The sequence below is a fragment of the Dasypus novemcinctus genome, chromosome 21 (genome assembly GCF_030445035.2).
Source record: "Dasypus novemcinctus isolate mDasNov1 chromosome 21, mDasNov1.1.hap2, whole genome shotgun sequence".
NCBI lineage: Eukaryota > Metazoa > Chordata > Mammalia > Cingulata > Dasypodidae > Dasypus > Dasypus novemcinctus.
Window position 1 is genome coordinate 17,813,424 of NC_080693.1, and position 14,690 is coordinate 17,828,113.

Below are 14,690 nucleotides of genomic sequence, written 5' to 3' on the forward strand. Positions count from 1 at the left end.
CCCAGAATATGAATACTTTTCACCCCCTTGGTTCAAGCCACCATCGTCTCTTGCTAGGATGATTGCAATGGTTTCCTGATGGGTCTCCCTGTGTCCTCCAGTCTGTTTTCAACCCTGCACTGAAATGACCCTTTTAATTTGCAAGTCAGATCATGTCATTGCTCCAAAGCCTGGATGACCCCTGTTTCACTTGGAGTAAAACAAGAACACTTACAATGACCAATGAAACCCTGCATGATCTGCTTCCCCCAACCCCACATTTAAGCTTTTGCTCAAATGTCACTTCCTTCCCGAGACCTATTTAAAATCACAGCTCTCGACAACTCATACTCCTGGTCCCCTTTCCCCCTGCTCTATGTTTTTTGCATTGTCTTTCTAACAAAACACGATTTTCATATTCATTGTGTATTGTCTGATTCCTTCTAGTAGAATACAAGCTCCTTTGGGCAAGAGATGTTTGTTTTGTCCAATGATGCATCCCAGGTTCTCAGAACAGTGTTAATAACTGTTGCAGAACAGTTAATAACTGTTGCATGAAATGCCCATAAAGAGTGGCTCACCTTGCCTGCATTCTTGCTTTCCAGGCCTTTCTCTTTGGTAATGGGTTCTCAGGCCTCTTCTCTCGTGGCACAGCAGAGAGGACTGGGCATCTCAGGACACACCAAGTTCTCTTCCTCCCCAGCAGGGTGACTGTGTGGGCCAGCAGTCCCTCGTCCTATTTCCAAGCAGTCTCTAACTCCTGCCCTGGAGGTTAATTTTGACCCTCCTGGCAAACCTCTCAGCCCTCCCTCACATGATGACATACTGAGGTCGCCTCCCCATGGCTCAGCTGTATACGCCTCAATCTCTTGGGGATTATGTTCAAAGAATGGAGGGAAGGAGGTTAGGATGTAGAAGAGGGAATGGAAGAAGGGAAATGCAGAGGTGGACAGATTATTTCAAATCAGTGTCCAATCTGGAATAGTCTATCTTAGCCCCGGGGCCCCAGAAAACTGCTTGTCTGCACTTCTTCTCTCCACCCCACCTCCTACCACAAGGAGAAGGAAGTAAGAGCAAGGCAGGAGTAAGGGGTTTAATCATTCATGTGCATTGGCATCTGCAGAGAAGCTCATTTCCTTGGAGAAACTGAGCACTGTGAAGGAAAAACCAGGGGAGCAATTATGAGCAGGGCCCAACACAGAAGAGCAAGTGTGCTTCCTAGTGTTAAATTGCCACCTAAACTTTAAGTTTCACTTTCCCCGCTTTGTGTTGTAGAGCCAACAGAGCTTCCCAGCATGAGCTGGAGAAAGACCTGAGTGATAAGCAGGCGGCTTACCGCATCGATGACAAATGCCACCATCTGCGAAACACATCGGACGGCGTCAGCTTCTTCAGAGGAGTGGAGCGGGTCGATGCAACGTAAGGCAGACACGCGGCTTTTGTGGTTTTGCTTTCATTTAATTCATTCTTCCTCCTTTCAAAATGACTTGACACAGCTTTCAGACTGGGGGGGACTGAGCCATGTCCTCCCCGCAAAAGACACGTTCAGGTCTCAATCCACATTTTTGCGGGTGTGAACCCATTTGTAAATAGGACCTTTGCAGAGGTGTGAAGGTGTGGACTTGTTTGTGAATAGGATCCTCTTTAGATGAGGCCAAACTGAATCAGCGTGGGCCTTAGTCTGTATGACTAGGGGCCTTATAAAGAGAAGAAATTCGGAGGTAGTCAGAGAAGCCAGAAATTAGTAGAAGCCAGAGAGGAGAGAGAGAGTGTCATGTGATAGAGGAAGGCCATCATGGGAAAGCTACCTGCTTGGGGAGAAAGTCCTTTGTGCTCCTTCCCAGGGGACACTCCAGTACCACGCCCAGGTAGACACTCATACCCCCCTTTTAAAGTGATCCCCCAGTGGATTTTCTCTTTTGGGGCTGCTCACCCCCCAGAGCAGCCCCCTCTCCTGGTTTGCCCATGAGATGGGTGGTCCAGTTGCCACTTTGTACTTCTATGTTCTCAGGTATGAATCCAGTTCAGATTCATCTTCTAAGAGGTGCCCACGAGACATCTCTCACTTGGCTTGAGGTGAGAGGGAAGCGTCTTCCCCTCCTCCTTGGAGTGGGGGACGGGCAGGGATCGATCACACAGTTGGACCCCTTAACCCTCCTCCAGGAAGGTCCTTTCCCACTTCCAACAGGAATTCTTCACTTTCTCTTTTATTTCCTCAAGTGACAGCCTAGGTTAGCACCCTTTCTTTCCCAAGAGATACTTCCCTTTGGAATGCGGAAGTACGGAGCACCTGTGGTACTTTGGTCCCTGGCCTGGGCTAAAGCCCCTAACTGTTAAGAATCTCTTTTAATATCTTATTATATCAACAAGCAAACAAATGGCCCCTAGAAGGCTAAAGATACCCAATGTAGCTATTGACCCTGAATCCTTTCACTATTTGTCCATGTGTAGTCTGTCTGATTTTTCACTTAGCGGGGTATCAAAAACATTGTCTGTAAAAGTAAATATTCTTTGACAGCACAAGTTTGCATGCTATATAGATCACTGTTTTTTAAATGGACTATAACTTACTTAACCTGTTCCTCACCTTTGGACATTTAGGCTGTTTCCAATTTTGGGGAGATTGGCATAAATATTGCTGAAATTATTTCCTTAAAAAATTCTTGGAGGTAGGATTTCTGAGTTATATGCATTTTAGAGGCTGTTGGTTTATGGTGTCTTCTTATCCTCCAGCGTGGATATACCATTTCAACATTCAAAACTTCAGGCAACAGGAATGTCTTTTTCTAAACAAGCTCATTCTCATTAATATTTACTATTCTGATAAAGGATTTTCAGTATGGTGTTTTTTGCATTACTATTTGTTTGATGACTCATGAGACTGAATACGTTTTCATATGCTTAGTGTGCTGGCATGACACATTTTTAAAGGACCTACATTAAACTATTTTCCCCCAAACTGGTGGAGGACTTAGTTTATCCTTCGGATATATAAAACTTGGTGAGCAGTAAAATAAGGATCAAATGAGAAAAGTTTTAAAATCAGCTTTGCTTAAATGTTTACATTTTATTCAATAAAACTGGGATCAGTGATTTGGAGTTTTTTCTTTCACAGGGTGGAGGGTTTTCTATAGACTGTCTAGGCTGATTTCATCATTGTCACCATGGTCAGGTTCTACTTCCTTTTATTTTCAGGATCTCAGTGCCCGAGTCCTGGGCCAAATTTACTGATGACAATATTCTCCGCTCTCAGAGTGAACGAGCAGCCTCTGCCAAGCTGAGAGACGACATTCAAAACCTCTTGGTTGTGACTGCGAATGAAATGTGGAATCAGTTCAACAAAGTGAATTTGGCTTTCACCAATCGCGTTGCCGAGACTGCAGATGCTAAAAATAAGATTCAGATTCACTTAGCAAAGGTAAATCCGTCACTGGTGGTACACCCCTTGGCTGACACGTACTCTGGGGCCACAAATCTTTCACTCCTTCCAGAGAGACACACTAAAGCACATGATCTCTCAGCCATTCAGAGTAAAAAACAGGTTAAAAAACAGTAATGAAGTGTCCCATTTATTTTAACCATGTATCCAAAATGAAATTGGAATCCACTGGTTTTTGGAACACAAAGAATGCACTATGTAAAGAAAAGTTCTTAGCATTTAATAGAAACAAAAACATTATTGTTAAAGTTTAACGAGCCACCATATGTAACTAGGAAGTGAGTTTATTAGTAGGATATAAGGCAGGAATGTTTTCTCTTAAATTATTTCAGCCCCTCCCCCCACTTTTTTTTTTTCTGGAATGCAAAACCAAAGACAGGAAACTATTGTAGTTTCAAAGTGTTTCTGATATTGAAATGTTTTAAGTGCTCCAAGGATAAGAGTTTGATAATGACAATCTAATGAAGGATTTGTTCAGAATGCAAATATTTCAAGATAAACAAGGAGCCCGTCCTCAGCATCATTCTTGGAGTTATTTTTGTGTATTGGGCTGTAGATAGTGTATAATTTTTGATTTTAAACACCTTGAATGGTTGACCACGTTGCTCGAAGGTTGTATTGCACAACTGAAGGGGTAGTGTTTTCTCGGGCTGTAGTTATTTATCTTTTCTTCTTGTGATGTCTTCTTTGTGTATCCCCATCTCTAACTCTGGGCAATAAGCAATTATTGAGCAAGAGAGTGCAGTACTCCAAACTGTACAGAGTAGAGAGAAGTATAAAATGTAGTTGTTTGTTCCCAGGAAGCTTATATTTGGGGAGCACAGATGCATACGCAAAGCTCATGTACAATTTAATAACAATACAAAGTTATGCATTATGGCTGCCCAATAACAAATACAGGAAGTATTACTGGGGCTTGGAGGAAACTAAACTTTCCAGGTGGGGTAACATCTTGAGCAAAGACTTAGAGGTAGCAAATCAGAGGTTGAATTTAAGTCTGTGTAGAGCCCAGTTGACTGGAATAGATGGTTTGTGTCCTGGGAGAGAAGCTCGGAGAGGTAGGTTGGAGCCGGATTGTCGATGACATTGACAGGATACAAGAAGCCATTTTAGAGGTCTTTGATAGAACTGAGGTGATAGAATTCATTTGTTCAACAAAATATTATGTACTGAATTCAAGATACTATGCTAAGCATGTTGGAGCTGTCTTAGTTTGGCAGGGCTGCTATAACAAATACCACAGATGAGTTGGTATAAGCAACAGGCATTTGTTGTCTTGCAGTTTTAGAGGCTAGAAGTTCGAAATCAAGGTATTGGCTGGGTCATGCTTTCTCTGAAGTCTGTAGCATTCTGAGGGTGGCTTGGCAGCAATCTGTAACTCTCTGCCTCCGTCATATGGCCATCTATCTCCTTTTGTATATTACCAACTCTGCCTAAATTTCCTCTGTGTAGAAGGAGTCCAATCATACTGGATTAAGGCTGACTCTAATTCAGTTTGGCCGTACCTTAACTAATAGACTTTTTGTAGATCCTACTTAAAAATGGGTTCATATCCACAGGATTGGGGGTTAGAGCTCGAACATGTCTGGTAGAGGACATACATCAATCCACAACAAGGGTGCACACGCATAAACTTCACACTGATCCTGTTGTCTGGTATCTCAGAGTGAGATATATAACCACAAGGCAGAAAATGATAAAGTCTATGAGAGTTGCAGAAAGAATGCCTTGGAGATACAGATAAAGCATTAAGATTGCTTAGCAGGAGAAGTTTCCAGTGGTGAGAGGCAGGAGGGTCTGGAGTAGGTCTTGGGGATAAGAATAATGTAATGACTTTTAGTGGGTTGTTGAAAGCTTGGGAGAGAGGTCAACGCTTCCATGACAGATTTAAAAATTCCTAGCTTACCTGAGCATTGAATCTGGGTGTTTCTATGAAATCGCTTTAAGGGAGAAAAGATCCAGCATAGAAGTAGCCCAAGGACAAAATCTTGCACAGGAAGCAAACGAGGAGCAGTTAGAGAGAAAGGCAAAGAATCAGAGGAGCAGTTGGCCAGAGGAAATGAGCCAGGTGAGAATTCCAAGAAGAGAGGCCTTCACTTTGACATTGAGAGTATAGCTTCCTTATCCCAACTAGAGCCAGACATAGACTAGAGAGGCTGCAGACAGATCAGGTGAGTGGTAGGTCGAGGGAGTGAATGTAATCATTGAATAGAGAGGGACTGGAGAGTATCCCAATGAGAGAGTGCTGGTAGAGGCATGAGGTTTAAAAAAAAAATTGGGGATGTCTCTAGGCCATGAGAAAGGAGCCAAGAAAGAGGGAGAATAATGCAGAGGATGTGGAGAAATGGGATTATAGAGATCAGGTCCTACAGTAAGTAGGAGAAGGGAGAGTTTTCAGAGCATAAAAGGGAGGATCATTTTGCAAAGGAGGAGGAGAAAGAACCAGAGAAGGATTCAGATTGAGTGGGGCTTGAAGCTTAGGACTTTTCTAGCACCTTCTTTATGGGAAAAAAACAAAAAACAAAATTAGGAATACAAAATTGCCAGTGCCCCTCCCTTGCAAATGAGGGATACTGAAGCTAAACTTGATTAGCTTCAAGGCAAGTCTTCCACTAGGAGGCATACACCTCCTTGAAGTTGGTAGGAAGAGAAGCCAGGAAGGTAGAGAGGCAAGAACGTAAGTTAGGGCTGCTCAAACTCCCCGGTCTCACTTGAGACAGTTACACACAGATTTCTGCTCGTCAATATATAATTAACAACTCTACGGAACAAAAGCCCTGATTTGTAGCATTGACCAATTTCTGTGGTGTAAATACTCCCATCACGATATTACTGCGTCCCGAGAAGAGAACAAAAGACCACACTTGGTTCCACACTGCAAGTGTGAGCTGGTCCTGACTCAGCACCTCAGATTCCCTGGGGTCAGGCTGGGGAGGAGGAGGTTTCCACCAAATGGACCTCCTCATCAGAGAGGGTGGGCAGGGGCAGGGCGCCATACTGACAGGCAAGAGGGGGAAGCCGGGTGTTGAGGGGCCAGCGCCAAAGCCTCAGGTGTTTGCTTCTCTTCATCACAGACCCTGCAGGAGATTTTCCAGACCGAAATGACCATCGAATCCATCAAGAAGGCCATCAGAGACAAGTCTGCCTTCCTGAAGGTGGCACAAACCAGACTGGATGAGCGCACGAGGAGACCCAACATAGAGCTCTGCCGAGACATGGCTCAGTTGCGGTAAGGCGGGAGGAAATGAGGGGGAGTGCTTGGGTCTCCCCTGCCAACCTGACTGGCTCGGGGCTCTTTCTGATAACATCCTGGTAATCTGGGAGGGGCACAGCTGTGTTCACTGGGTATGCGCCCTCTTTAAAAGTATTAAGAACATCAGTGTCATCCAGAGAGGCCAGGGTGGTATTTGGGGTCCTTGTACTTGCCTCGAGTCTCTGGAATTTCCAGAACATCTTCCTTACACCAGCAGAGTCCACTGGCTCTATGTGTATTTCTCACATTAGTACATATTATGGAGACTCGTTGGAAAAGGGACCTATGGTACCAATTCCATTGACCCCATATCTACCTATTTGCAATCAGTGCCCTCTTTTTGGTTCTTAATTCTGCTCTTGACATCAAAACCATCTTCATGGTCTCCCCTCAGCCTCTGATGCCCTCCTTTAGGTCAATGTCAGTTTGTTCTGTTCTCAGGAGAGGTAGAAGGCATCTGGTCTTCATCAAGCACACTCCCACGTGTCCATGAACGGAGGACTCTAACTCCACAGCTTATCTACTAAACACGAGATGTATTTTACTCGTGTTATTTTAACTTTGAAGATGTCTTTTAGGATGGGCCCAGGAGAAACTGGCCAAGATTTCATCACCCCCCCCCCCCACTCCTCCCAATTCTGGCTTCATTTCCAATTTCCCAGTACCTGCGAATCTGCCTTTTCTTTCCGGAGTTTATCATTGCTATTCTTAGGTCCTGAAAATTTCCTTGCACAAGTTAATCCAATTTATAGGAACTGGAGGAACAAAGGGGCAGCACGTGAATGTTAGAATCCTTCCTGGTTGGGGAGCAACCAGGAAGCTCAGTGGTTGAGCACCTGCTTCCCGTGTACAAGGTCCCGGGGTTCAATCCCCAGTACCTCCTAAAAAAAAAAAAAATCCTTCCTGGTGCCATGGGTGCCACTAGCCCTGTCTTCTAGTTGGTCCCATGAAAGAATTCACTTATCTTCATGAAGGATTTATCCTAAGTATCAAACTACTTTGACCTCTACAAAAGAAACAAGTGGCGGGTTGAGGCAGTGGATTTCCTGGAGGGGAAGGAAAGGGAGATAATTGTGAGGTCATTGAAGATGATGATGACAATAATAAACATGATGATGATGATAATAACAATGATAATAGCTGCTACCACTGTTGATCTTACTCCTAAGTGCTTTACTGTATCTCAATTATTTCACCAATGAGGAAACTGAGGCTAAAGTGAGGTTGAGTGACTGGCCCTAGTTACAGCTGGTGGTAAGGAGAGTCGCTATTTGAATACTCATCTTTTTTATTCAACTGAAGTAATGATTGGCTCCTGCCAATAAAGCATGATACTTTTCCATTGCCCTATGCTGTACCTGGTCTCACTTGACCTTCTCATTGCCCTCAGAAATGAGTCAGCAAAGCAGGTTCTGGTAATTTGGGAGGACAAAATTGGAAAACACTCCACATGTATAGGTTTATGTTGTACTTTAGAATATAGACAAATATAGACGAATGGCCTTCATTTCTTGGACGAACAGCATTTCTCCTAGAGGAGGAGATAGTTGTGTAGGGGAACAGTTCACACCTGCTGCAGTGTTTCTCAAAGTGGGTTCTACAGAACCCCTACTCATATACCCCTTCTTTAGGATAAACCACCTTCCACTCGAGAAGCCAGGTGGACCTGTGACAGCCCATCTGAGGTGGTGATTTGCTTCAGAAGAATCTGGCAGTGAGATCACAATTAGAAACATAGTGTGACTTTGTGTAAACGTTTTGGGGAGAAAGCGAGCTCTAAACTTTCGTTCTCTGAGACGTTCAAAAGAGGCGTCAAAAGTTCTTCTAGTATATATTTTTAATGTAATATTATTACAAAGTCAATAAAAAAACAAAACAAAACAAAACAAATAAAGTTCTTCTAGTTGAGATGGAAACCAATCAATCATTTAGATGGCCATCAGGCAGAAACACAGGGGTGCTTTTTGTAAGTGTGTTGAGCAGGGGTCTAGCCTGACTTCGGAGTTATCAAACAATGAGGCATTCACAGCATGACGCAGAACAATTTTTACTCTTTTTCCACTCCACAGTTAAGCAGGATTTGCTTTTTCTTTACTTCCTGTCGCCTTCATACTATGCCTGTTTCCTCAGTTTATTGACTTTAGGACAAAGCCTAGGTTGTTTCAGTAAAGACTTCTAGTTAAAATACCCTAGCCAAAAATGTGGTCCTGGGGTAGAAACAGTGGAATTTAGGATTATTATTGGGGGAGGGGATTATTTTCCTTATTAAACTGATATATTCTGAAAGCAACCCTTTGGCTGCCCAGATTTAAGAAGAAATAAAGATCATAAACTAAGGGGAGTGAGAACTGGGAAAAATTGCTGTTTTCATTTTGAGATATTTTCATTTAAAATGTTCTAAACAGGTTCTTTCAAAAGTGCTTCTAAATATTCTTGGCATCTTTGGTGGAGGGCCAGACCAGGCTCTGCTTTACACAAATAATTGTGATACATTAAAAAAAAAAATACAGTGGCTTTATTTGTATTTGAACACAAAATATTTTTCAGTTTTGCAATTTCCAAAAAACCAGCGGCTTCAAGAGAACTGCTGTCTACAATCTGCCAAGAACAAGGAAACTGAGAGGCAAAATGTGGCTCTGAAAGAACACACATTGTTTTAAAAAAAAATTTATTAATTTAAGGTGATGATGATGACAAATATATTTTTAAAATCTAAAGTTGAAGCCTGAGCAGTTACCTCCTAACTGTGTTCTGCAGGGGAAAACAATGCCTTAACTGCTGGCGTCGTATTTATCTTTAATTCCTTTTTATTTTAACATTGATATTTTAATGTGTACACTTTCCACAGTTCCTTCACAGATAAATTTTCCACTAGAATAGAATTTGGCTGCGAGGAGTTGAAGACTCATATATCAACCTGCTACGTTTCTTCCCTGTGCTTTCAGGGCTCCTTTTGAAGCCCGGGGAAGCATGACAGGGCAGGGCTGGAGACAGAGGAAAACCAGCATGATAATAAACAACCCACCGTCATAAATCCCATTATCATCCATCTGCAGCAACCTCCCTGAAGATTTGTTCCTTCCCTGGTGATACTTTATAGCCTGGGACTTTTTTTTTTTTTTTTTTAAAGGCTCTCTTGTTAATCCAACTTGATCTCAACAACATGAAAATATGCTTTTAGATTAGATCTCAGGTTTTCTATTTACCATCCCCAGACCGAAAGAAACTTGGGTACTTTGTTTTCCTTCCACCCCCCAATGCCACTGTTTCTAAGACAGATGGTGATGCACGGAGTGGATGCGTTTTCCCCATTTGTTGTTGCTTCTGTGACCTGCTTGGGGACCTTTTTCCCGCACCTTTCCTTCTTGGGCTCGCTGCAGGTGGCTTTTAGAAGAGCCCTCCCCACTCCAGGGGTTCCAATGGGCTCCTTCCTGCTTGGTCTGAGTCTGGTTCTTGATTCTGGGAGACCCTGTGTGCTTGGACTTTGGGGCAGCTCCCTGCCTCCCAGAGCCATCTCCTTCAAATGGGACATCAATGTTGGTCTCCATCCACCCAGTAATTTTTGCAACCCTGGGCAAGGCAGACCCTTGTGGAGGCCACTTGCATGGGATTTTAGGCTGCAAGGGCAGACGGAGTAATCAGACAATGGTGAGTGTCCCCATTGTGACAAAAAGGTTGCTGTTCTTAACAATACACAGCATTGGTCCTAGATGAAAGGGGGACCTCCTGAGGTTTGAACATGGCCTAGGTTAGCTGGATGGAGAATGGGTTAAGAGCTTCTGGGCTGAGGGCACCACATTCGGGGGTGTGCTGGAGAACAGAGAGGGACAGTGGCTCATGTTGAGGCTATCTGGGAGACAGAACAGGATTTTATGATTGAGAGAGGTGGGAGGCATGAGGAAGAGGGCGGAGCCAAAGATCTTGAGAAGGATTCCAGTTTCAGCATCCTCCAGGATAAGGGCACCTTTGCCTGAGACAGGAAATGTCAGCCATCTGGGGGGCCGGAGAGGCATCCGTTTCACCTGCCCCCTAACCTGCCTCAGAGCGCCCGGTCAGCCATGGACAAACAGTCCACCAGGGAGGGTGTGCCAGAGGGCAGGGCTCAGGCCAGCTGGCCAGGGAGTTTCCAAAGCGTCTGCATTTGATGGTTGTCCTCTCAGAGTGGAGAGGTTTCCCTTACTGTGGTGTCGGTGAGCTGGGTCACTCAGATCAACTCTCTAGGATGCAGAGGGAGTTCATGTCCCTTGAAATTATGTGGCTTTCTGAAAAATAGTTATTGTTTTCTTTCTGGCTCCAAGAGGCATTGTATCTGTTCATGGTAGAAAAATTCAGACAGTACAGAAAATAAATTTAAAAATACAGACCTATCCTCAATGCTTTGTGCTGTCCAGGGATAACTTATGTCCTCATTTTGTTGTATTTGCCACAAGGTACATTAACAAAACCATGACCTTGCCACACGCAGAGTTTCCTATCTTGAGTTTTTCAGTCAACATTACATTGTGTGCTTAGAATTTGTCTTTTAGAGAAAGGAATGCATAAGGGTTTTGGAGTAGAAGAATTTGTTGCTTTATATGCCATCTTATAAAGTTCTGTGAGAGCTAACTTTGTGTATGGTACACATATTTTGCAAATTAAAAAACAGTATGTAGCTCAAGTGGTTGAGCCCCTGCTTCCCATGTACAAGGTACAAGGTTTGATCTCCCATATCTCCTAAAAACAAACAAAAAATCACCTCTCACTGGAGAGTGGATGTAGTTCAGTGGCTGAGTGCCTGCTTCCCACACACAAAGTCCTGGGTTCAATCCCCCCGTACCTCTTTAAAAACAAAACAAAAACAAAAACAGGGTATACCCTGATAGTACTTACCAAAAAAATACAGCCCAGTTAATACTCACAAACTTATAAGTATTTTTGCTCAGTGTAAGTATATTTAATACAAGCATTCTGTGCATGATTTGGGACATACTTATCCTAAGACATGATTCTTTGTTTATCTGAAATCCAAATTTAATGGGGCATCTTGTATGTTACCTGGTGGCCCTGAGCTGTAGGCATTGTCAATAGAAATGAAAAAAATCCAACCCCAGGGAGCATCGCGTCCTGTGTCTGAGGTCGGCTTTCCAGGGTGTCTGCTTTTGCCCTTTTCTCTCATCACAGAGAACTGACGGTGGGAACTGGAAATTAGCGCCACTTCTTTACCATGGCCACCCAGGCTCCTTATTTCCTTCTTGGCTTCCTGGATAACTGGGCATAGTGCACAACCACATGTCGGCAGTGGGCCTGCGGTGAGGGCAGCTCATCCACCCTGCACTCAAATTTCCTTGTCTTTTCTACAAGGAAGCAGGATTTGATGACCTCCAATATTCATCGTCTAGCCACAACGTTCAGTGAAGGTGTAACATCACCTCGGTTTAATAGTATGAATGTGCTCTGGCTATTTTTCTATGTTCATGAAATCTTTTCCATCTCTGGAGATGTCCATGTCCCTGTTTGTCCACTGTCACTGCTGTCTTTATACTGTTGTATATTTTAATTAATTGCATGCACCCAGAGTGACGATAGACGAACCCCAAAGCAAACTTCAGCTTTGGATCACTGGTTAAAATTTGGTGGATTTGGAGTTGTGTTTCCAGCTGATGGAAGTTGGGGAGCAGCTGATGTGTACATAGCTCCAAGCAGAACCAGAAGGAGAGTTACCTAAACTCTGTGGACCTCAGTTTCTTCATCTGTAAAGTGCGGATGATCGTAGTACCTACTTCATGGTGTTATTACTGAGGATTCAGTTACTTGAATCTTGGAAATCACTTAGAATAGTATGCATTACGATAAAATGGTCAATAAGTAGATTATTGTCACTATCATCATCATTATTAGTGCCTTTTATAACTCTATTTTTTTGGTTTTAAAAATAGGTTTTTTGGTTATAAAATGTGGTTGCCTATTTTTTTCTCTTCAGTGACCTCATGGTCATATCACTTGGCTGTTATTGGTGCACAAATCAGTGGGTACAATGAGCCCTTGCTTAATTGTCCTTCTAGAAAAAAAAAGACTTCTAAACGTTAATGCAAGAGAAGAAATCAAAAAGGAAAAGAGACAGACTTGGCTTACTGAAATTGAAATCGTATGCATAACCAAAATATCTTGAACAAAACTAAAGGGCACCCAAGAAATGAGGGGAGATTTTTGCCAAGAGCAAAATAGACCAAAAAATCTGTATACTTTATTATTTAAAGAGTTCTTTACAGAGGAGCAGATGTAGCTTAGTGGTTGAGTCCCTGCTTGGCAAGTATGAGGTCCTGGGTTCAATTCCTGGTACCTCTTAAAAAAAATTTCTTTACAATTAAATTAGTAGAAAAATGAGCAAAACGACAAAGAGGCAATTCAAAGAGGAAATACAAAATGATCAATAAACTTTTAAGACAAAGGTCACTAATAAGCCAAGAAATGCCAATGAAAACAATATTGATTAGATTTATTTGGGGTGGAAATGCTAAGTTTCTCCAAGAAATTATGCCATTTTTTCCCTTTTTGTCTTAATGACAAACTTCTAAGGTTTTTCATCATCATGACACAACTAGTGACTTCGCAGTTTGTGTAGCTAATTTCACACATTATATTTATGTTCAATTAGGTTTTTGACAATTCTAGGACATTGAGGCATTACCTTGACACATTGCAGGGAGGTAGAGAACACGTTGTCATTTGAGAAGGGCCCTATAAACGGTACTCTCTCCTGCATTACTGAGATATTTTAACAGGTGGGGCTGACATACGCCCTTTGGCAACTGTAACCCCTGAAAAATGTTTAGTATCCCCTCTTCCCAACTACTGACTTCATAATAAAAACGATTTTCAGTGATAAAATGAATGTAAGCAAGCCCAGCTAAGTTTTGACTTTTCCTATTTTGGCTATTTAAAAGTATATCAAATGTTTAAAAGTCTTCCCAGTTTCTTTTAAGATAGGTATATTTAACATACATATATGTGTATCAATATAAGTATAAAGCTAAATGTAAATTTGCTAGCACCCCAGGAACGTGCTCAGTTTGCCTTTAGGGTTATGGGGTATAAATATAAAAAGAATAAATCAAAATATAAACTTATGAGTGCCCAGGAGCATGCTCAGTTTGCCTTTAGGGTTATGGGGTATAAATATAAAATGAAAATAATAAATATTAATGTCAATATTAATATGATTTGCTGGTGTCCCAAGCATACTCAGTTTGCCTTCAGGATAATGGGGCACAGTTGATCCCAGTGGCCCAGGCATCCACATCCTGGGGTATGATGCTAGAATCATGCACAAGTATTCCTGCCCTTTCTATATAAAGTCATTCTTGCCTTGGTAGAACCTTTGCTGTGCCACCCAGTATAGCAGCTGCAATTCCAGTAGGTATTTAACAAGTACTCCTGCCCTTAATTCATCTAATACCAAGCTGTGGGGAATGGGGTGTCTGCTAACTTACCCATATCGATGCATTCTTGCAGCCTTGTTAACGAGGTGTACGAGGTGGACGACACCCTCCAGACCCTGCAGCAACGCCTGAGGGATGCGGAGGACACTCTGCAGTCGCTGGTCCACACCAAAGCCACCCTGGAACATGAGCTGGCAGTGAAAGCCAACTCCCTGTACATTGACCAAGAAAAATGCATGAGCATGCGCAAAACCTTTCCCAACACCCTCCGGCTGGTCGGCTATTGTTAGGGACCCTCCACGAGAATGGTCCTGATACTTGTAATGAAAGGTTGTCTCACACTTAACACTGAAGGCTAATGTATTCACTTATTAAAGGATCCTACTGATAGAAATGTACCAATCTCCTGTCTTGGAAAGCCTTTATTTGTGTCCAAGCCTTAATTCTATTACAGTTATCCTTTCCACATCGTGACTTTCCCCATTGTGGTTTTGCTATATCGTGGGTCCGCATAAGAAATTAAATGGGAATTTGGGGGGAGTTTTTTGGAAGACAAAAAGGACACATGAAGACCAGCAGATGACAAAGAAAAAAGTTTAGG

The 14,690-nt window shown here is 42.7% G+C and overlaps 1 protein-coding gene across 1 annotated transcript in view; it reads left to right on the forward strand.

The window, feature by feature from the left end:
- Positions 1 to 14,487, forward strand: part of TEKT3 (tektin 3) — a 36,300-nt gene extending 21,813 nt beyond the window's left edge. Inside the window, exons 5-8 of the mRNA XM_004469021.4 lie at positions 1,255 to 1,398; positions 3,175 to 3,397; positions 6,493 to 6,647; positions 14,163 to 14,487. Coding sequence (XP_004469078.1) covers positions 1,255 to 1,398; positions 3,175 to 3,397; positions 6,493 to 6,647; positions 14,163 to 14,379 — 739 coding nt within the window. The 3' untranslated portion in view covers positions 14,380 to 14,487. The remainder of the gene's footprint in view (positions 1 to 1,254; positions 1,399 to 3,174; positions 3,398 to 6,492; positions 6,648 to 14,162) is intronic.
- Positions 14,488 to 14,690: the final 203 nt, after the last annotated feature.